Raw genomic sequence first — 24,609 nt, forward strand, 5'->3', positions numbered from 1 at the left:
TCCATTGTCCTGCATTTTTACCCTCCCCTTCTCACGATTTCTGATTTGTGTGGCATAATTGTGTGTGGATGTTTTTGTATCTTTACTGTAGATGTACCTTTACTGGTGAGCCTTGTCATTTGTGATATTTTTGTTTCTGGTTGTGGCCTTTTCTTTTCTGCCCATAGAAGTTCCTTTAGTATTTGTTGTAAAGCTGGTTGAGTGTTGCTGAATTCTCTTAGCTTTTGCTCATCTGTAAAGCATTTGATTTCTCCTTCAAATCTGAATGAGAGCCTTACTGGGTAAAGTAATCTTGGTTGGAGGAGGTTTTTTCCTTTCCTCCCATTAAGTATATCATGCCACTCCCTTCTGGCCTGCAGAATTTCTGCTGAAAAATCTTCTGATGACCTTATCGGGGTTCCCTTGTATGTTATTTGTTTCTTTTTCCTAGCTGCTTTCAATGTTTTCTCTTTGTCTTTAATTTTGGTCGGTTTAATTAATATGTGTCTTGGGGTGTTTCTCCTTGGGTTTATTTATATGGTACTTGTTGCGCTTCCCGGATTTGAGTGAGTGGTTCCTTTCCCATGTTAGGGACGTTTTCGGCTATTATCTCTTGGAATACTTTTTCTGCCCCCTTCTCTCTTTTCCCCTTCTGGCACCCCTATATAATACAGATGTTGGTGCGTTTAACGTTGTCCCAGAGTTCTTGGAGACTCTCTTCATTTGTTTTCAGTCTTTTACTCTTTTCTGTTCTGCATCCGTAATTTCCACTAATCTGTACTTCACTTCGCTTATTTGTTCTTCTGCCTCCTGCATTCTGCTGTTGGCTGCTTCTAATGAATTTTTTTTTCAGTTATTGTATTTTGCATCTTTTCTTGTTTAAGTTTTATATCTTGTATCTCTTTGCTCTGTGTTTCCTCTAAATTATCCATCTTTGCCTCCAGTTTATTTCCAGTTTCTTGTACCATCTTCAGCATCCACAGTCTAAAGTCTTTTTCCTGGAGGCTGAGAATCTCCTGATCACTTAGCTGTTTTTCTAGCATTTTTTTCTTTCTCCCTCATCTGAGTTATAGTTCTCTGTCTTTTCATTTTTATAGGTTTTTGGTGTGGTGTCCCTTTTATAGATAATAGAGTTGTTGCCTCTCTTAGCTCTGGGGTCTGCCCCCCTTGTGGGTGAGGTTGGTATGGGGTCTTGCTGTAGGCTTCCTGATGGGAAGTACTGATGCCTCCCCACCCATAGGTGGAGGTGATTCCTATCCCTCCAGTGGGTGGGGCTTTGTCTCTGGTTGAGGGGGCTGTGTGCCTGAGGGGACTTTAGGCAGCCTGTTTACTGATGGGCGTGGGTGTGATCCCACGTGGATTGTTATTTGCCCTGGGGCTTCTCAGCACTGACTGATGGGTTGGGCCAGATTTTCCCAAATGGCCACCTCCAGAGAGAAAGTCATGCTGCTGAACATTCCCGAGAGCTCTGCTTCCAATGCCCTTCCCTGACAACAAGCCACATTCACTCCTGTTTTCCCAGGACGTCCTCCAAGAACTCCAGTCAGGTTTGACCCAGATTCCTATGGAGAATTTGCTTTGCCCTGGGACCGAGTGTATGTGAAATTCTGTGTCCACCTTTTAAGAATGGGCTCTCCATTTCCCCCAGTCCCATGGAGCTCCTGCTCACAAGCCCCACTCGCCATCAATACCAGGTGCTCTGGGGACTCTTTCTCTTGAAGCCAGATCCCGAGGCATGGGGACTTGACGTGGGCCTCAGAACATTCACTCCTGTAGGTGAGTCTTTGTGATACAGTTACTTTCCAGTCTCTGATGCTTCCCATCCAGGAGGTATGGGATTGCTTATATTGTGTAATCGCCCCTCCTACCTCTTAATGTGGCCTCCTCTTTGTCTTCTGAAGTAGGATATCTTTTTGAAAATTTCTCGTCCATTTGGTTGAAGATTGCTCAGCATTTGGTTGTAAATTTTGTTGTTTTTAGGAGAGAAGTTGAGCTCCAGTCCCTCTATTCAACCATCTTAATCCTGTCTCCTTTGTTGTATTTTTAGTTAGCCCCTCTATGTGATGTGAATGCAGGCCCAATTTTGAAAATTACTGATCTAGGAGTGGGTTATTCCAAATGTGGCTCATTCCACTGGCATCATCTGGGAGCTGGTTAGAGAAGCAAACACTCAGCACCACCTCTGTAGCACTCCTGAATCAGCATCTGCCTTTAACAAGGCCCTTGAGGTGATCTGAGTGTCTGCATATCAAAGCTGAGCAGCCAGGAAATATAATTTAAAGGTGAAATTATGAAATCACTAGAAAAAAATAATACTTAGTAGTTTGAAAGTGGTAAAAATTCTGGTTTGTATGCCTATGTAAAGAGAGTAGGAATCACCAGATATTAACAAACTATTTCAAAGTTAGACACAACTATGTTTCATTTATTTTTGGAACTTGATCTTAGCCTTCTGTGACGTCATTTGCTAGAGGTGTCCTAAATTTAGATTTTGACTCAATCTCTCTTGGGAAAAGAGAAAAAATATGTTTTGAATTATAGGATAGCTGGCAGATAGGTAAAATCACAGAGATGATTTTAGAATAAAGTATAAGTAATTTGTATTATATTCACTGATATTTCTCTTTGCTTCTTAGTACCAGGAATAATTGTTTTTCTCTAGTAAGTGCCATTTTTCAAATGAAGCCAGACCTCATGGATTCAGATTCTGTATTAACCACATATTAGATGTATAAGTTTATGGAGGTTTTTAACCTCCTTTTGCCTCTGGTTCTTCTTCATGATAGTACCTACCCCATACACTTGTGATGGGTTTATATGAAGCAATATATGTACCGCATTTAAATGAATGCCTAGAAAAAGTTGGAATTCAATGAAATATTATTATTTTCTTGTGAAAATTTTGATCGCTTCTTAGATGTTCATGTAGATTGCTGGAAAAATCAAGAGTCAATTTTATAGGAGTTCCCGTCGTGGCGCAGTAGTTAACGAATCCAACTAGGAACCATGAGGTTGCGGGTTCGGTCCCTGCCCTTGCTCAGTGGGTTAACGATCCGGCATTGCTGTGAGCTGTGGTGTAGGTTGCAGATGCGGCTCAGATCCCGCATTGCTGTGGCTCTGGCGCAGGCCAGTGGCTACAGCTCTGATTAGACCCCTAGCCTGGGAACCTCCATTGCTGCAGGAGCGGCCCAAGAAAATGGCAAAAACCCAAAAGAAAAAAAAAAAAGTCAATTTTATACCCATTGCTAACAAAAGTACAGAATCTTATGGTATATGTTTGTATAAATAACTTTATTGTTGTCTTTTAAATCTTTGAGATTTTTATTTTTGTAATTTTCTCTATGTAACATCTTCTCTCATTTATGAAATAATTAGTTAACTTAAATAATAAATACACATTAACAAAAATATCAATTTGTCCAATAATGTAAAAATGAAAGTCAACCAAGCCACAGTAGTCAAGACAGTGTGGTACTGGTGCCAAAACAGACCAATGGAACAGAATGGAGAACCCAGAAATAAACCCAGACACCTATGGTCAATTAATCTTTGACAAAGGAGGCGAGAACATAAAATGGGGAAATGACAGTCTTTTCAGCATGTATTGCTGGGAAACCTGGACAGCTGCACGCAAATCCATGAAACTAGAACACACCCTCACACCATGCATGAAAATAAACTCAAAATGGCTGAAAGACTTAAATATAAGACAAGACACCATCAAACTCCTGGAAGAAAACATAGGCAAAACATTCTCTGACATCAACCTTATGAAATGTTTTCTCAGGTCAGTCTCCCAAAGCAACAGAAATAAAAGCAAAAATAAACCAATCAAACTGACAGGCTTTTGCACAGCAAAGGAACCCAAAAAGAAAACAAAAAGGCAGCTGACAGAATGGGAGAAAATAGTTTCTAATGATGCAACTGACAAGGGCTTAATCTCTAGAATACACAAGCAACTTAACAGCAAAAAAGCCAACAACCTAGCTGAAAAAAATGGGCAAAAGACCTGAATAGACATTTCTCCAAGGAAGATGTACAGATGGCCAACAAGCACGTGAAAAAAGGCTCAACATCACTGATTACTAGAGAAACGCAAATGAAGACTACTACAAAATACCACCTCCCACCAGCCAGAATGGCCATCATTAATAAGTCCACAAATAACAAACACTGGGGAGGGTGTGGAGAAAAGGGAACGCTCCTGCACTGTTGGTGGGAATGTAAATTGGTACAACCCCACTGTGGAGAACAGTATGGAGGTACCTTAGAAATCTATACATAGAACTACCATATGACCCAGCAATCCTACTCTTGGGCATATACCTGGACAAAACTTTCCTTAAAAAAGACACATGCACCTGCGTGTTCATTACAGCTCTATTCACAATAGCCAAGGCATGGAAACAACCATCAACAGACAACTGGATTAAGAAGTGCTATATATACACAATGGGATACTACTCAGCCATAAAAAAGACAAAATAATGCCATTTTCAGCAACATGGATGGAACTAGAGACTCTCATACTAAGTGAAGTAAGTCCGAAAGAGAAAGACAAATACCATATGATATCACTTCTATCTGGAATCTAATATGTGGACGAATGAACCTTTCCACAGAAAAGAAAACCATGTTCATGGAGAACAGACTTGTGGTTGCCAAGTGGGAGGGGGAGGGAGTGGGATGGATGGGAGCTTGGGGTTAACAGATGCAGACTATGGCCCTTGGAATGGATTAGCAATGAGATCCTGCTGTGTAGCACTGGGAACTATGTCTAGTCACTTATGATGGAGCATGATAATGTGAGAAAAAAGAATGTATGCATGTATGTGTAATTGGTTCCCCTCACTGTACAGTAGAAAATTAACAGAACACTCTAAGCCAGCTATAATTGAAAGAATAAAAATTATTATTAAAAAAATGAAAATCAAGTGTCCTTTCCCTCTTATCCCATGTCCTTAGTCTGCAGAAGAAACCATTGTTAACAGTTTATCTTTTCTGTTCTTTCAGAAGTACTGAAGTCTTGTCTTCATTTCTTGACTTTTCAGTTTTAATAAAAATCTAATGATTGCTTGTTACAAAACTTTAACCCATCAATTTTTTTTTAATAAAATAAACTTGCAACACTTTTTAATGTTTACTTTCTCTTATATAACTATGGTAGTCTTAGGTACTTTTTGAATGAGTTGATTCAAAAAATCAAAACCAATAACTATTTATAGTGTTATGGTTATAAAATATTCTTCAATATAGAATCAAGTGGTATCTTTGAATTGATAGAAAATGAAATGTAATTTTGTGTCATTCAGTCTTCATCACTATAAAGGAATCTCTTCAAGGCATGAAAGTGCTAATGGAGCCTGACAATTTATTTCCAGCTTTCTTGATTTCCTCTGGGTCATACATAGCTTCCTGGATGCTTGCATGTCTTAAAATGCATTATTTTGCCCTCAAATATGGCTATGTATAGTATTTGCAGTTCAAAATCCTTTGCTGTCAGTAGTATGAGGACATTTTCTATTGTCTTTTAGTATCTGTAATTAGTAATGAGAAGTTTGATGTTAATCTGATTCATATATCTACCCAATGGCTCATACTTTTTTACATTTCTAGGAGCTGTATTCAAAAAAGTCCCAAACTGGAAACAAATGTCCTTTAACTGATAAATACACATACAAATTGTATTCTATTCCATATGACAAAATATTTATTAGCAATAACAAAGGAATCAACTGCCAATATATTTATCTGCCATGCGCTGCCATTTATGGCTCATAAATATTATACTAAGATGCCAGTCACAAAAGGCTTTACATTGCTTGATTCCATTTTAAACTGCAAAGGAGAAGGGGGGAACATTTTTGAGGTGACAGAGTGTTCTGTATTGTGTTTATTGTGCTTTACTGTACAACTATATATATATTTGTCAAAACTTACCATATTTACAACTTAAATGATAAGTTATATTGTGTATTAATTTGGCCTCAGTAAAACTGATTTTTTAAATTTATGATAATAGTCACAATTAACTGAAAAAAGTGTTATTCTAATTACATTGATGGTGATTTGAAAATGAGGATCATGTTTCTCTAAGAAAGGCAGATGTTAAACCCTTTTATTAGCAATATGCATATTTTATTGTGCTGTATACTGTTATTTTTAAAGTAATTTATTACTACTGGGTTTTTATCAGGAAAAAATAATATCTCTATAAAATTCTTTATGTCTAGACCCTTTTCCTTATTCAAACATAGACTTGCATCGTAACTTTTAAGAGTTAAGTCATATTTTGGGGTCTGTAGCTTTAAGGGGGCCCTTCCCTACCTTATTTATCACTATATGCCCAGTATAGTTGGTGTACCTATTGTTGCATAACATGTTACTCCCAAATTGAGTGACCTGAAACAACAAAATTCTATTATCTCAGTTTCTGTGATGCACTTCCTGGCTCTCTTATGAGAGCCTCTCTGCAGGGATGCTTCACAAGAGTAAAATTAGAGAGATCCAAAGAAGCAGCCAGGATGCAATCTGCCATCTTTTCATTGAGGCAAAATGACATGCTATCAGTTCTGTATTTTATTTGATAAAAGTAACAATCTCCCCCCACACATACATGTAAGGAGAGAGAATTACATAAGACCTGAATATGAGGAGCCAGAGATTACTTAAATCCATTTTAGAGGCTGCCTGTTATATAGTGATCAGTAACTAATTGGATGGTTGGACAAACAGATGGATATAGAAAGAGAGGCAGACAGATTAATGTTATACTACAATATAATTTATGTGTCTAATGTTGCATACCCTATCTTAAGGACAACCCTGAAAAACTTGAAACTATTGAAGAAAGACTGACCTTTGGATGAGGAGAGGTCTGAATATTTTTTCCTTCTATATATAAAAGTAAAAGATTCTATAAATTTTTGTTTAAAAAAATAGAAAAAAGAAAAATTTAAAAGACATGGTAATGATTGTAAGACATTTGAAAAATGGAAAAAGGATTAGGTGTTCTTTTTAACTCCAGACAGCTGTCCTAATAGTGAAAGGCATCTGTTAAAGGAAAATGATGTTATAGAAGAGATTGTGCTTCAGTATGAGGAATTTCTAATAAATTATATGTTTGCTCTTCAATGCATTCACATTAAACTTTAAATGCTTTCTGTGAGTACCTGCTACTTATGAGCAATCACTATACATTCATCATGCTTTTATCCTCAGTGAATGTATTTAACGACTTTTTGACATCAAGTCATGTGACACTTCTGGAGGTCAGGATTTTATTGGAATTATAGTTACACCTAATAGAAAATAAATTAATCTGATGGTCTTAAATATTCCCCTGACCTTTCTGAAAGAGGTTGTAATATTCAGAAGAAAATATAAGTGAATGATAAGTGAGTTTTTTTATAGATGTGCTCATGTTTATTTTGGATTCACCCCTGGACGTGTCATTTCTCAATATGGAAGTTTAATTTTTTTAATTTAATATCAAAGGTATATTTGAGATTTTCGTTTGAAATGCATTGAATATTGAATGTTTTCACTTCATTCACATCAACTCAGTAAGAATTTTTCTTACCATTACAGCACAAGGGGAAATTGAGAGTTTCACTTTTCAATAAAGTCTTGGTTTGTGACTGGGTGTAATGAGTGTCACATATAGTAGAGGGCAGGGGGGGTATTGTCATATTCATGGAAATCATCAGTCATTGTGGATCTTGTATTTATATACCCTAAAGATGACCCCTTTCCCTCAGACAAGAGGAGCAGCCTCTATAAATTTGGGATCTTGATAGTCAGCCTTTCTGCTCATTAATATATGAATAGTCAGCAACACCTGGTGATAGAAAAAAGATTAAAGACAGTAGCGATTTCAAAAGACTACTTAAAGAGGACTTTGGCTTAATGAGACATTTTCTGGTGTCACTACATACAGATTAACATTTTTTTAAATCCTTTTAAATATTTATGGAAATGTTTAAACCTGATACCTCAAAGCTAACTATGAAATAGAGAAATGTCATCCTGAGAGAATGTAGCATTTGAGAAAATATTATTTAAGTTTTTACCTATTACACAGTAAATAGTCTTGAAGTAGCATGTGTTAGGCAATTTCTTTTAATCCAACCACTTTTTTTTTTTTTAACATTGAACTGTAGTGTAGAAAAATGTTCTTATAATCAGAATTGGGTTAAATACAAAATTCATTTCCAGAAACTAATGCTTACAATTAGGTTTAAATATTTCAGACCTAGCTTTTAAAAGCAAACATTTTAAAGATGAATTTAAAAATTTTAAATGTTAAATATAAAATATATTAATATAGTTCCCAACATAGAAAGGAAAAATATGTTAGAGTCTGCAAGTACAAAACAGAGGGAAAAGCTTCCTTGTGTAGGGCCTCAACCTCTGAATCCAATCAGCAAATTTTAGGAAGGGCGCTAGATGTACATTTGCCACCATTTGCTCAGTAGAATTAAATAAAACATTTTAAAAGCTATCAAGTTCATACCTTTCTACCATATGATCAAATATAGAAAAGAGATAGTTTTTACCAGAATATTTTATTTTTTTACAAGAATATTTTAAAGCACCATGTGATCTTGTGATCCAAGCCTCAAGTAAAATGCTAGTAGGTATTGTGCATCTGTTTGTCTTTTTTTAAAAAAAACATATAATTCAGGTTTGGGTGTGCATATAATAAATGTTCAAAAACTATTTGAATGAAAGAATTGATTTTAATAGAATTAATAACTATATCCTGGTTTAGCTTTTCCTTTTTTAAATTAGCTTAATTTCACATTGATAATTTAAATATTTTAATATCATGTTAGTGCCACTTTTGACTAACATATCACTTTTATTAGAATAACTTATGTCTGAAAAACAAAACACTTATAAATTTTCATTTTTCAACATAACTTCCTACATAATTCACACTGAATACATAGGATCTTTATGACTACAGTTTGGCAAAATGTAAATGGTATTTTATAGCTGTTTAATTTTTGTTTGACAGCTCACCAGAGGATTCAATCACGTGAAATCCATATAATCTCATCATCTAAACTCCAAAGGACAGTACATGGACAATGCTTTGTCTGATAATAGATGGAAAGAAAGGGAAAAACTGATTTATCTGTCTTTGCCTATTTTATCTCAGCTTGAGGGGGAGGGGGGCAGTTCTCACTGTCAAACACAATGATTGTCTTAAACAGTTAAAAACAAGCCATGCTGAAAACATAAATTCTGGTTGTAGATTTTGTTTTAATATTGCCATTATTTATCAAACATAAGCTTAGAAAATACATAACTTTTAATTTAAATGTACATTACAGGTTTTTTTTTTTCCACCTCATTCTTTATAGCTAAAAAATTTTTAAAAAGGGAAAAGAATTTAGACAGTAACAAGAAATCTGTTTTTCTCTTAAAGGAATTTTCAATTTACAAACAGGTTTATTTGACTGCATGTATTGTCATTTCAGTTGAGGATGATTATGTCTAAAATACAAATCATAGCTGTGCAGAAACATTGGTTAATTTGGTCACATATATGTAGAGGGACTGATTGTTACAGACTTTATTAATTGTTATATTTTTGATGATTTAAAAAATTTAATGTAAAGTGATTATATAGTCCATTACTTTCCTATTTCAATTGCAGCAGAAATTAAGGTTTTTAGAGCACACTTCGGTGCAAGTTTCTTTTTAATCTTTTTCCGATGGTTGACTCACAAAAACCTACTCTGTTTCAAAACTAGTGAGAGCACAAAATAATGCCATTTGCAGCAACATGAATGGAACCAGAGATTCTCATACTAAGTGAAGTAAGTCAGAAAGGGAAAGACAAATACCATATGATATCACTTATATCTGGCATCCAATATATGGCACAAATGAACCTACCTACAGAAAAGAAACAAACTCACGGACTTAGAGAATAGACTTGTGGTTGCCAAGGGGGAGGGGGAGGAAGTGGGATGGACTGGGAGTTTGAGGTTAGTAGTTGAAAACTACTCTTGCATTTGGAGTGGATAAGCAATGAGATCCTGCTGTATAGCACAAGGAACCACATCTACTCATTTGTGATGGAACATGATGGAGGATAATGTGAGAAAAAGAATATATATGTGTGTGTGTGTGTGTGTGTATGTATGTATATATATATATACACACATACATACATATATATATATATATATATATATATATATATATGACTGGGGTCACTTTGCTATATAGCAAAAATTGACAGAACATTGTAAATCATCTAAAATAGAAAAATTAAAAATCTTTTTTTTTTTGTATTTTGTCTTTCTAGGGCCGCACCCACAGCATATGGAGGTTCCCAGGCTAGGGGTCTAATCACAGCTACAGCTGCTTGCCTACATCACAGCCACAGCAATGCCAGATCCAAGCTGTGTCTGTGACCCATACCACAGCTCATGGCAATGCCAGATCCTTAACCCACTGAGCGAGGCCAGGGATGGAACCTGAAAAGAGAGATTGACAGTAACACAATAAGATTAGGGACTTTTGGGAGTTCCCCTGTGGCGCAGTGGAAATGAATCCAACTAGGAATCACGAGGTCAATCCCTGGCCTCTTTCAGTGGGTTAAGGATCCGGTGTTGCTGTGAGCTGTGGTATAGGTCACAGACGTGGCTCAGATGTGGTGCTGCTGTGGCTGTGGTGTAGGCCAGCAGCTGTAGCTCTGATTAGACCCCTAGCTTGGGAACCTCCATATGCCACTTATGGCCCTGAAAAGTAAAAAAAAAAAAAAAGACTAGGGGATTTTTACACCCTATTTATATCAATGGACAGATCATCCAGACAGAATATCAATAAGGAAACACTGGCCTTAAATGACAGATTATACCAAATGGACTTAATATATAGAGAACATTTCATCCAGAAGTGGCAGAGTACACATTCTTTTCAAGTGCACATGGAACATTATCAAGGACTAGCTAGTCCACAAAACAAGTCTCATTAATTTAAGAAGATTGAAATCATATCAAGTATCTTATCCTACTGCAACACTGATGAGACTAGAAGTCAGTTATGAGAAAAAATTGCAAAAACACAAATATGTGGAGGCTATACCACCAAAAAACCAATGTGTCACTGAATTAATCAAAAAGGAAGTTAAAAATAATTTGAGACAATTGAAAATGGAAATACCAGTGATCCAAAATCTATGGAACACAGCAAAAGAAGTTCTAAGAGGGAAGGTTATAGTGATACAAGATTACCCCAGGAAATAAAAATATCAAACAATCTAACCTTATGCCTAAAGGTACTAGTAGAGACAAACAAAACTCAAAATTAGTAGAAGGAAAGAAATCATAAAGATCAGAGAAGAAGTAAATGTAATGGAAACTAAGAAACATTAGAAATGATCATTGAAGCTAAGGGCTGGTTCTTTGAAAAGATAAACAAAATGTATAAACTTTAGCCAGACTCATCAAGAAAATAAGAGAGGGCCCAATAAATAAAATCAGTAATTAAAGGGAAGTTACAACTGACACCACAAAAATGCAAAGAGTTGTATACCAATTAAATGGGCAACTAGAAGAAATGGATAAATTCCTAGGTATGTTCAACTTCCAAAACTGAGTCAGGAAGAAATAAAAAATATGAACACACTGATTACTAGTTATGAAATCAAATCAGTATTTTAAAAAACACCTCCAAAATAAAAGTGTAGGACCAAATGGCTTCACCAGTGAATTCTACCAAACATTTGAAAATTGACATCGATCCTTCTCAAACTACTTAAAAAATCTGAAGGGAAAGCAATGTTTCTAAACTTGTTCTCTGATGTCAGCATCACCCTGATTCCAGACCCAGGTAAAATTACCACAAAAAAAAGAGAAAATTAAAGGTCAATATCACTGATGAACCTAACTGCAAAAATTCTCAACAAAATATTAGCAAACTGAACTCAACAATACATTAAAAGTATTATGTAAAATGATCAAGTGGGATTTATCTTACTGATGCAATGATGGTTCAATATGAAAAAATTAAAATCAGGAGTTCCCATTGTGGCTCAGCAGATTACAAACCCGACTAGTATCCATGAGAATGTGAGTTCAATCTCTGGCCTCACTCAGTGGGTTAAGGATCTGGCATTTCCGTGGGCTGTGGTATAGGTATCAGACACAGCTTGGATTCCACGTTACTGTGGCTGTGGCATAGGCCAGCAGCTGCAGCTCCTATGCGACCCCTAGCCTGGGAACTTCCATATGCCACAGATGTGGCCCTAAAAATAAAAGTTAAAAAAAAAAAAAATCTGGAGTTCCCGTCGTGGCGCAGTGGTTAACAAATCCGACTAGGAGCCATGAGGCTGCGGGTTCAGTCCCTGCCCTTGCTCAGTGGGTTAATGATCCGGTGTTGCCGTGAGCTGTGGTATAGGTTGCAGATGTGGCTTGGATCCAGCGTTGCTGTGGCTCTGGCGTAGGCCAGTGGCTACAGCTCCGATTCGACCCCTAGCCTGGGAACCTCCATATGTGGTGGGAACGGCCCAAGAAAATAGCAAAAAGACAAAAAAATAAATAAATATTTTCAGTAGGTGTAGAAGTTTCAGCAAAATTCAACATTCATTTATAGTAAAAACTCTGTCAACAACATGGTGATGGAGGGACTAAACCTCAACATAATAAAGACCACGTATGACAAATCCACAGCCAACATAATGGTGAAAAGCTGAAAACATTTCCTCTAAGATCAAGATCAAGGATGGCCATTCTTGCCACTTTTATTCAATAATTATTATAAGTCCTTGCCACAGAAATCAGAAAAGAAAAAGAAATTGAAGAAATCCAATTTGGAAAGGAAGAAGTAAAACTGTCATGGTTTGCAGGTGACCTGATACTACATATAGAAAATCCTAAAGACACCACCGAAAAACTATAAGAACTAATAGTTCAGTAAAGTGTCAGGTTATAAAATTAATGCAAAGAAATCTCTTGTAATTCTATACACCGGCTACAAAATATCTGAAAGAGTAGCTAAGAAAACAACCCCACTTAAAATTGCATCATAAAGAGTAAAATATCTAGGAATAAACCTAACTGAGGAAATAAAAGATTTGTACTCAGAGTACTATAAAACATTGATGGAAGGAACTGAAGGTGACATAAACAATGGAAATATATGCCATGCTCATGAATTGGAAGAACTAATAGTTAAAATACTCCTCAAGGCAATCTCAGATTCAGTGCAATCGCTATCAAAACGCTACAGGTGTTTTTCACACAATTAGAGGAAATTGGCTCTAAAATTTGTATGGAATCACCAAAGATCGCAAATATCCAAACAACCTTGAGAAAGAACAAAGCTCTTTCATGAGGGTATCATGCTTCTCATTTCAAACTATAATACAAAGCTACAGTATTCAAAACAGTATGATACTGGCGCAAAACAGACCTATAAACCAGGTCTGAATAGAGGTTTCAAAATTAAACCACATTTATTTAGTCAATCAACAGAAGCAAGAATATAAATGGGGAAAAGTCTTCCTCTTCAGTGTGTTGATATAGCTGTATATCTACATGCAAAATAATCAAACTGGAGTACTTTCTCATACCATATACAAAAATAAATTCAAAATGGATTAAAGACATTATTGTAGGACCTGAAATCATAAAACTCCTAGAAGAAAACAGGCTATCTTCTCCTTAACATCAGTCCTAGCAATATTATTTTAGGGTGTGTCTCCTTAAGCAAGAGAAAAAAAGCAAAAATAAATAAATGTGACTACTTTAAATTAAAAAGCTTCTACACAGTGAAGAAAGCTATCAACGAAATAAAAATGCAGCCAACTGAATGGGAGAAGATATTTGCAAATGATATATCTGACAAGGGATTAATATCCAAAATATACAAAGAACTTATATAATTCAACAACAAAATAACAACCCAATTTTTTTAAAAAATGGTCAGAAGACCTGAATAGATGTTTTTTCCATAGAAGACATACGGCCAGCAAACACATGAAAAGATGCTCAACATCACTTATCATCAGGGAAATGCAAATCAAAATCACAATGAGATATCATCTCAGCCCTGTCAGAATGGCTATTATCAAAAAGACAAATAAGCATTGGCAAGGATGTGGAGAAAAGAAAACACTTGTGCTGTTAGTGGGATTGTAAATTGGTGCAGCTACTATGGAAAATGATATGGAAGTTCTTCAAAAAATTAAAAATAGAACTGCAATATGATTCAAATGTTCACTGCAGCATTATTTGCAACAGCCAAGGTGTGGAAGCATCCGAAGTGTCCATCATTAGACAAAGGGATAAAGACAAAGTGATATATTTATACAATGGCATATTATACCCATGAACAATGAAATCTTACCATTTGTGACTACATAGATGTGTATCTAGAGGGTATTGTGCTACATGAAGTAAATCAGAAAGGAAAGACAAGTAACACATGATCTCACTTAAATGTAGAAGCTGAAAAAAACAAAACAAAAAGTTAAGTTAAAACTGGCTCAGATATAGAGAGTAAAACAGGCTTTTACCAGAAGAGAGAAGAGCGGGATGGGGGAGGGAGCGAGGAGTAAGCAAAATAGGTGAAAAATAAGTATTTTTCAAATAAAGAAAAATAAATGCAGAGATCTACCATATTCGTGGATCAGACAATTCAATATTATTAAAGACATCAGTTCTTCACAAATTGATCTATGGATTCAAAGCAATCCCAAATCACAGATTTTCAAGCTTTTTAAAATGAAATTGGCAACCTGGTTGTAAAATTTACATAACAATTCATATAACTTAGAATAGTCAAATTTTGAAAAAGCTATACAGAGTTGGGCAACTCACCCCCACCTTAAGGTTTACAGTATAGTAATCAAGGCAGTGTGATATTGGCACAAGGATAAATACATCAGTGGAACAGATTAGAAAGTCCAAAAATCAGCTCACAAATACACAGTCAATTGATTTTCAACAAATGTGCCTGAGTAATTCATTGATGGTAATGAATAGGTTTTTTAAGAAATAATATGGAAACAACTGGTTATCCATTTAGAAAATAATGAGACCTTACCAGACATCATGCATAAAAATTAATTTGAAACATTTCACTAACAAATACACAGGCAAAACATTAACACTTCAAGAAGAAAGATGGGAGAAAATCTTAGCAATATTAAATCAGACAAAGATTTCTTAGGAAGCACAAGGCACAATCTTTTAAAAAGTGAGAAATTAGATTTCCTTGAGAGACAGCTAATAAAATGAAAAGGCATGCCACAAATTGAGAGAAGATAATAAATCAAATAAATATACATGCAAATATTTTTCGTGTGCCTGTACATATCAATATATATGTATGTATCTATAATATATATAGATAAGGATATATATCCAGAATATATAAAGAATTACTACAAGTGAATAGCTAAGGATCTCCCAAAGGAAAATAATTCAGATGTTAAATGAATACCCAAGCATAATTTCACAGTCTTGTTTGAAACTACATCAAAATACTTCTAGGAGTTCCCTGGTGGCTCAGCAAGTTGAGAATCCAGTGTTGTCACTGCTCAGGTCTCAGCTGTGGAGTGGGTTCAGTTCTTGGCCCAGGAACTTCTGCATGCCAAAACTGTGGCCAAAAAAAATTCTAAAAAGACTTTTAATTACTAACATGTAAGTATAAAAATTTTGATCTTTAGTATATTTGTAGAGAAAATGGTAGAGTATTTCATTTAAAATTATAATTGAAAATAGCAATATATTGTAATCAGAAGAAAGCGTCAGTTAACTATAGAAGCAAGATAAACAAGACACATCCAAAATAATGAAGTTAAATAATATATAGGAAACTATATCATGGAGATATTTTGTTATTTCTATTTTTAGAAAAATACAAAGTGACTATTAATTTGTTGAACTAGAACCATAGTATTGATCAGGATATGTCATAAGTGACTAGCTGGTAACAAGTGAATGTCTTCTCTGGTTCTTTCTTTATATATTTTTTTCTTACAGGGATTGATATCAACAGATAGTTCCCCTTGACCTTTTGTTTCTTTTCTGGTTTTTTTTTTTGACCTTTTGTTTCTTAAAGCCACATCCTTCCTCATACGATTTCTTTCTCCAATAGAAGTGAACTAATTTACCATCTCTCCTTATTTTAGTTATTCATTTTAAAAAAAAAGACAAAAAAATCCTTCCCCTTATTTTTCTTATCTGCAGAGTTACAGTAACAGAGCAAAAAATCATTGCCCTTCTATTCACTCACTTAGGGTATGCTATGCCTCAAAATGTTTTTGAAGTAGTTTTCGCATTATAAATAGAACATAAATATGGAAATTATTCTGAAGTTCAGTGGTACAGAAATTTATGAACTTGCTTTCATTTTGTAGGGCATCAAAAATGTTAAAGTACTGTTGAATTGGTAACATCTGTTTTCTCTCCTCCTGAAGTAATAATTTTTTATAGTCCTTTACTTTTTCTCTTTCTTCTCTTTTGTGTTAAGTGTGCAAAAATCACTTTAATTGCTCAGCTAACCTCTCCTTCTACACAGCATACCTTTTAAAGAATGTAGGTGATTTTATTTATTTATTTATTTTTGAGACTTGATGGATCCTGATGAGATTTGAAGCTTGATTTTTTTTTTTTTTTTGAAGCTTGATTAATTTTCTTAGCATTCCTTTTTGCTGGAGAGTCTTAACTATCAGTTTACTTTAACCTTCCTACAGATTTGTTATTGGGCGAGAAAAACCAGGACAAGTGAGTGAGGTTGCCCAGTTGATAAGCCAGACGCTGGAGCAAGAAAGGCGCCAGAGAGAGCTGCTTGAACAGCATTATGCTCAGTATGATGCCGACGATGATGAGGTAGGTCCCACTTGCAAACATTCTTTTTCCTGTGTTTCTTCTCACTACATCCCTACTTGATAAAATTCCCTTTACTGTATGGCAATATGACAGATCTTTGCAGTTTCTTAAGGAGGATGTGTCAACGTTCACCCTCACAGAAAAGAAAGATTACTTGCAATTGTTATTAACTTATCAGTTGAGTAATGGAATCCTATTATGGTATGAAGACTTTGGAATCAAGTCCTTTTTTACTACACTATTAAGACAAATTCATCAAAACAAAAAATGGTAAAAATACCAAAATGTGAATAGTAGCTATCTTCGTTGTTGGAATTAGATGATTTTATATTTTTTATATTTCTGCTGTATATTTTTTCAGTTTTTTCTAAATTTTCTACAATAAGTATGTAATGCTTTTTCAAAGAAATCAGTAAACATTTTGAGTGAAAACACACGCACATGCATACACAGAAAAGGACTGAAAATTGTTGAGGGTTTTCAGGGGTTTTTTTCCCAGGAAGAGAAAGTTCTTTGGATCTGCTCACTATGATTTGTGCTAACACAAAGCAGAACAAAGCTTTTCCACCAGCACATATTCCATAGAGTAGATACATATTGGAATAATTTTGCATCCTGCTCTCTGTGGAAGATCAAGCAAGTGAATAGAAGCTAACCCCCTAGTGAAAACAGCTCTCCAGAACCCTTGTGTGTTTGTAATATAATACAGATGCTGGTCTATTTCTAATGTAAATGCCCATTGATATAATGGGACAACATACTTTATTACAAACATGTTTAAACACGCATGTGTTTCGTATTGGCATGTCAAAGGATCCATCAGCAAGTTAGCTGCAGTATTTCCATGCTTCATAAACATAGTAAATATTCGGATAAAACAAATATTCTTCTTTCTACCACCTGATATAAGGACAGTGCCACTTATTGTGTTCAACTTCTACTCATCTGAATGTATTCTTTTTCCAGAACTATTTTTGGTTTCTAGCCAGGACTAAGTGATGATTAATAAAGAGGCATTCAAATACTTTTCATGTATTTTTAGTATGGAATGTTCTAACCCAAATGTATATTAATTTTTCATGTTTGCAGTATAATGAGGATGTATTCTTTCTTAACTATAGTAGAAAAAATTTTAATGGTGCTTCAGTTAACTGTTGATAGAAGAGTAAACATCAGAAATTCTTCATGTGAATGGATTAGTCTCCTAGAATTCTGTTTGGCTGATTTAGTTTTTCATTTACAGAATTCATTTTAAATGAATATTTTTTTCATTATACTGAGATATATATGAAAAAAATTATCTTGGATTTCAAAATTAAAAAAGGATTTCCTCAGATATTTGAACTTTCATCCCCCTAGTTTTCAATTCTCTGCACTAGTATTTTGTGTTTTATCAGAGATACTGATTTACTTTGGCTGCCAGCCTGAATTAGGATTGTTAGAATCATTCTCCATAGGTTTGACTTTTACCTGCTCACTCTGATGGAAAGAATTTGGATCTGAGGTTCAGGGGAGTTCGGGTGACATCAAGTGGTGGAAGGCGAGGAGGGCAAATTTTCCAGTCTCTGTGCACTTAAGTGTCTTTTCTTTAAAGTATAGGTATTGGGCTAAATCTCTAAATTCCTTCCGGTTTCTAATATTCCATGAGCCTATGAAATAAAGCATTAGGTCTAATAAAGAAAAAAAGGAAAATAAGACAGTTCTTTAACTAAGGCTCCCCAGCTGAAATTTTTAGATCACATGCTACACACTTCCTCCAGTTATTTTGAGGAATCTGTCGCATTCATCCCCCAAAATTTTGGAACTCAGGCAGCAAAAGCTTTTCTTTTTCATGTAAGATCTTCTCAAATTTAATAATTTGAATAACTGCAAAAGGAATATTTGTCATTCAACATTTATACTTAGGAGTACATCATGTGGATTTTTTTTTGTTTGTTTGCCTGTTGTCATGTGGAAATCAGAGTTGACTGTCACCTGAGCAGATATCCTCAGAGATAACAGTGTCTGTGTGTTGGGGAGGTGGTAAATAAATATTCACTGCCAAGCACTTGGCCACGTACCTCTCCTACATGATTTCAACAAATCCTTATAGCAAATAGAAAAGATTATTTTTTCCCCTAAAAATGTAGAAATTGAGGCATTTTGTATCAGTACAGCTAGTAATTGCCAGATTTAGGATGAGAATAGGGTCTTCTGGCTCGAAAGCCACTCTTGGCAACACACTCCTGAATTTGAATGGAGTGGACTGATGGGTCTGTCTGTGTTCAGGCACACATAGAAGAACTACGAAACAAGAGAGGTGGGAAGGATGATTCTTGTTTGGGGTTATGGAGTCTCTTGTAGTACAATAGGTTCTATAATTCTTTGTTCTATATTCCTGATAGTGGGGGGATTGGACACTTAGAGAATTATTTTACTGTAGGTAAATACTTAATCCAGAAGTAGCTTATAAAGATAGAGCTTAAAAAGAATAGCTGAGTATACAGCCATTTTATTAAAAAAAGAGTTTAGCTTTAGGTTAAACTTTTTTTTTCTGTCTGCAAGTTGCAGAAATAGAAAGCAGGTGCTTGCTATTATGCTACTCCAAGTAACCTTCACTTTATTGAAAAGGTCAAGGAGATCTTTCCATTGTTTTTCTTTCCCTCTCATGTTCCTCTCTGACTTATATTTTTCCCCTTTCTGGTGTGTTACACACTGCCTAACCAAACCATGTCCAGCTAAAACAAACTGTTAATTTTTCTGTGCACGGGAGAGATGAAAGCTGTTACAAAAAATAAAAATTCACTTTGGTGTAAACATGTTATTAGCTGATTTGAATTCATTTTTTTACTTATGATACCAGATATTGTTAAATTGATTGATTTGAATACTATGTCCTTATTTTTTATTTATTCTCTATCTCATTGTTAACAAAAAGTGAAAGACATAATGGAAATGAGTAGAACCAATATTGATTATCCAATGAGTAGATGGTGCTTGAATAATTGATTTAATTTTATATGTAATTGAACAACTTATTGATTTACATATCTTTGTTAACCCTGAGTTGTGTAATCAAACACTTGGTTTCTCACTTTCTTATCATTTGTAGAATCATCTTGTGATTTCAAAGTTAGAGTTGTTTTTGTTTGACAGTATCCCCTGCGACATTCCCTTAGCCAGTCAAGAAAACCTCTAATTAAATGCCAAACAACCAAGTTCATCCAACTAATTTCCAGCACCAACACTTAGATCAGTATTGTATGCTGAAGGATAGATAGCTCTGGTTTGGGTCAAATCATCCAAGGTTGATTCTAACTTGGAACCTGTCACATTGACAGAGGGGAGTTGCTTGCTTCAGTTGCCTACAGGGAAAACATTGCAATGTGAGAAATATATCCTGAAATCGTAAAAATATGGTGAGCCTTTTATCAGAACCATATTTAGGATTAAGAATACCTTGCCATGTGTTGTGTGTGCTTACATACATCTGTTTTAATGCCTTAAGAAATTATAAGTCATACTCCAATAGAAAAAGATTTAGATAATCCCCAAACTCCATTTATATTTCTGCATTTTCTGTTTTTTTTTTCCTTCAGATATTTAAACTGGGAGAGTTTAAAATAAGCAAACAGCCAGTTCAATTTGAATTGCATTACTATTTCTGTTCATTCTCTGTTAAGCATTCTGATTTTAAGTTAAAATGGCTGTGCCTAAATGCTGAAAAATAAAAGGGAGGATCCTACACAGAAGAGAGACTGTAAATGTAGATCTGAATATATCTGTAATTAGGTGATTGTATTTCTGGATTTATAGATCATTGTTCATTTCTTTTTCTTTCTTTCTTTCCTTCCTTTTTTTTAAACAACCCGAAAGGTAACCATGGAGGATTTCAGTAAACCCCTCAGACAGTCAACACTATCTCATGAAATTCTGGGGGTATGGTAAATTTTTCAACTAGATTTTAATTTTCAATAACAAATTTAATTACCTGTTATACTCCACAGCTATCAGTATTTACCTTTTAATGATGAGATGATGTAATTCGGTATATGTTTTGTGTAATGTGGGTGATATATGCATATTTTGGATATCTTTCTATCAAAGACTCTGAAACACTGTGGTATCAGACTGGAAATGAAGCATGAACTGGTACTTCATCACTGTTTTGAATTAGGAGTTATATATCATCGTTCACATTAAAATGAGTTATTTTATACGCAGTCTTAAAAATTATATGATTATTGGGAGTTCCTGTCATGTTTCAGGGGTAACCAACCCAAATAGAATCCAGGAAGACATGGGTTCAATCCATGGCCTCGCTCAGTGGGTTAAGGATCCAGCGTTGCTGTGAGCTGTGGTGTAGGTCACAGACAGGGCTCAGATCCCACATTGCTCTGGCTGTGGCACAGGCTGGCAGCTACAGCTTTGATTTGACCCCTATCCTGAGAACTTCCATATGCTGAAGGTGCAGCCATAAAAAGACAAAAAAAATTATGATTATTTTTCAGTTGCTTCTTTAAATATTAAAATATAATATTTATCACATTTTAGAGTCTTAGATTATAGGTGTCATTTCAAAGCCTCTTTGGGTAGTAGTTCATAACAAGATTAATTATCACTCCAGAAACCAAGGTCCCTTCTCTTAAAATATAATTTAATCTTTCTTTCATAATTTGTTTTTATTACTAGAAATTATTATTATTACAACTATATCATGAAAACATTAGTTTATTTTTTAGAATCTTTTGGAGTATTGAATACAATTTAGAGCAGCTACTTACATGGATATGCATTTTTATTTCTTGTGTTAATAGGTAGTAATTAGAGATAGAAACATAATGGAAGTTATGGTTTGCATAAGTGTTAAAGGTTTACAAAATTGTATTTTTTATGTGAAAAGCATTAAAGGGAAAATATTAAGTTTGACTCATGCTATTTGCTGTTCCTGTTTGAAAGCAGCTTGTGTTGTGGGAACAAGAGATTGAAGTTATTATGGATGGCCTTTTAATAGTGTGAACTGGCTTTATACTGTTTATAAGGTTGAAAAACTAAGAATTGGGGGTATTCTCTTAGTTCTCCAAAGTTTGTGTTACAGCAGGCACTGGAACATCAGTGCTTTTTTTGTCCTTTATCACTAGGCTGCTCTCTCTAGTGAGGAAAAAGCCTTCTTTAATTTTTGTTGTCAACCATTTTAGAACACTGTGGCTGAATTGCAAGGAGTGTCTGGCAACTGCAATAACAATAACAACTATTTTCTTAAGGTTTGTTTTTTAGTGCTTATTTGTACCTTCCTGCTTGATGTATAAAATTAAATATTCTATATGTCTTATTAACTAGCTCTGTGCTCGAATAACTTCTCTAGAGCCGTGTATTTTATATGTTGAATAATAGTTTGAAAATAATCATTTGAAAAGTAATATTTAATTCTGAAACATAGCACATATTTTAGGCACAGGTTCTACAATTTGGACTCCCTCTCTAATATTTAACCATGGCTGTTTTTAACCCCTAACACTTTAAATATTTTTTGACACATATTAAAGGGAAGAAAAAGATATCTAACAGCAGGGCTGGTATGGTGTTTATACAATATAGTGTGCATGGTGATTTATATTGTCTTTAAATCCAGTGATTATTTTTTTAGAAAAGGATCGTTGGATACAAAGTTCTTAATTTTCAAAAGACCAATTGTACATATCTTTAAATTATAATAGTGCTTGTTTTCATGAATTATATGGTAGACATACTAAAATGTGTAAAAAGATCTTACACTTTACGTAATAAAATATATCTTTAGCTACCAGTAATAGCGATAGAGAAACCTAAAAATGCAAAGTTAGGTATGGTTAAAAGGGAGATTGCCTTAGGGTGATTAGAGGAGCCAGAAGAATAGGAGAAATACAAAACATTTTTAACAACTTGTTTACAGACTCTGATTTGACTGGATCTTTAAAATGATTAAATTTAATTATGTCCTTAGGTTTGTGATCCCCAAATGTACAGTAGTGGTCCTTGTCATTGAAACCCAGAATCATGTGGTACTTGGAAGACATTCAGTTAAAGGCTGTATCTATGCTTGATCTTACCTAAGCAGTGTACATATTGCACACATGTGCATGCGTGCACACATACACATACCCATCCGCAAACACAAACACATTCTCCTCAAGAGGTGGACATCCTTCTCTACTTGAAAGGTCCTCTCTAGAAATACTCTTTATATATAGAAACATTATTGTTTATAGCATTGAGCAGAGACAGGAAGATGGGTCATGTTAAGGGAAATTAGAAGTTAGAATAAAAAGCTTTGCCTAAATAAGGCCATCTTTTTGTAGCTCATTTTCTTTATTTTATTTTGTTTATCATGATGTGATTTGAATGTTTTCTTATTTCCATTACAACTGCCACATTGTGATATTTATTCATGAACTAGGTATGAAATACCAGATAAACTTTATCAGATACTTCTATGCCATTAAATTCTTCTGAGATGATAGACTTTGTACTTTCTAGAAACCATGCTATAACAATTCAGTGATGAACCACAGGGTTTTTAGTGTTAAAGAGATGTTATAAAAACAAACACAAGTGACAGACAGCACTTTTCCAACTTAGAAAACATTTATAAGTTGAATATAATTTTTTACCAAAAGGCTCTAAAATACACAGTGAGAGATAAGCCTTATTAGCCTGGGAAACCAACTACCTTTGTGCCATAGGGATCCTGCGGTTCCCCTTGTCTTTGCTTCTCCTGTTTTCTCTACCTTGAATGCCATTCCCTGCACACTTGGTTGCCCTTGCATGCCTGCTAGTGCCATTCACTTTTTAGTGCTCTGTTTGATTTCATCTGCCCCCTCCAAAACCCCTTCTTGGACTCTTTCAGCTGGGTTGAGGGCCTTTTATTTATTGAGTCAGTAGCACCTTGTGTATCCCTGTCTCCCATTATTTACCCATAAATCTCCCCGCCAGCTTATAATCTCTTCAAGGTAGGTTTCAATAGCTGATTGATTTTTAATACATACCAGGATGAGTAAAATACTGGGCAGATGAGAGGAAATCAAGAAATTGAACTGTATTGGATCACTTAAAGGATATTGGATATAAAGTAGAGAGTAAACGAGGAGAATGGAATCTAGTTAGGAACACAATCTGAAATAGTGGCGGAAGAATGGCATAGAATACAGGGATAAAGGAAATATCAAACTATTAAGACTAGAGATTGCAGATGGGAAGAAGACTGAAGGAATAAGCTATACTTGTCTTTTGGCATTTGGGGGTTTAGCACCTGTCCTTGCGCTTTTGCCGCCATATTTGAATTGTTTTGAGAGCCTGTGAATTTACAAGAAGACTCTGTATCTATCACATTGCACCAAAATCTTCTGCATTAAAGTTAAAAAAGTACATATTTCATTCCTTGAAAACCTTTGGGGCCTTAAAAATAACAACCTGATGACTCACATTGATATGACTGCTTTTTTAGTCATAACTGAATAAACATGTAGTAGAAACAGAAAAGTTGAAATGGCCAAAATGATGCCAGGATCAATACTACATAGATAATTATCTTCTCTTATTGTATTAAATTAGACTAGCCTGCAGTCATATAAATACATTTTAATCAACAAGAAAAAGTAAATGGTGACCTGACTAAAGGCTGAGTTTCTTACAGATGCCTTACTGTGGAGGTTTGCCGGGTCAGATAAGGGTTCCATTTATTTTAAACCGATACTGATGCTAAAAAGGATAGGGGTAAAAACTCTGAATTGGTTTTTGGAATTCTGGTTCCTAA

At 34.9% G+C, this 24,609-nt stretch overlaps 1 protein-coding gene across 21 annotated transcripts in view; it reads left to right on the plus strand.

Moving 5' to 3' along the window:
• Positions 1–24,609, plus strand: part of PPP1R9A (protein phosphatase 1 regulatory subunit 9A) — a 315,461-nt gene that overhangs the window by 207,323 nt on the left and 83,529 nt on the right. For 12 of the 21 annotated variants that reach the window (XM_021063376.2, XM_021063384.2, XM_021063382.2 and 9 more), the window contains exon 6: positions 16,703–16,838. In XM_021063376.2, the coding sequence (XP_020919035.2) occupies positions 16,703–16,838 (136 nt within the window). Of the gene's footprint in view, positions 1–16,702; positions 16,839–20,693; positions 20,757–22,015; positions 22,082–24,609 lie in introns of all 21 variants that reach the window. The other 9 variants (XR_014815840.1, XM_021063375.2, XM_084977031.1 and 6 more) reach the window with 2 other exon arrangements.

The sequence above is a fragment of the Sus scrofa genome, chromosome 9 (genome assembly GCF_054392235.1).
Source record: "Sus scrofa isolate SSC_HxYL_T2T_F1_AM1 chromosome 9, Sscrofa_HxYL_maternal_Yorkshire_Landrace_v2.0, whole genome shotgun sequence".
Taxonomy (NCBI): domain Eukaryota; kingdom Metazoa; phylum Chordata; class Mammalia; order Artiodactyla; family Suidae; genus Sus; species Sus scrofa.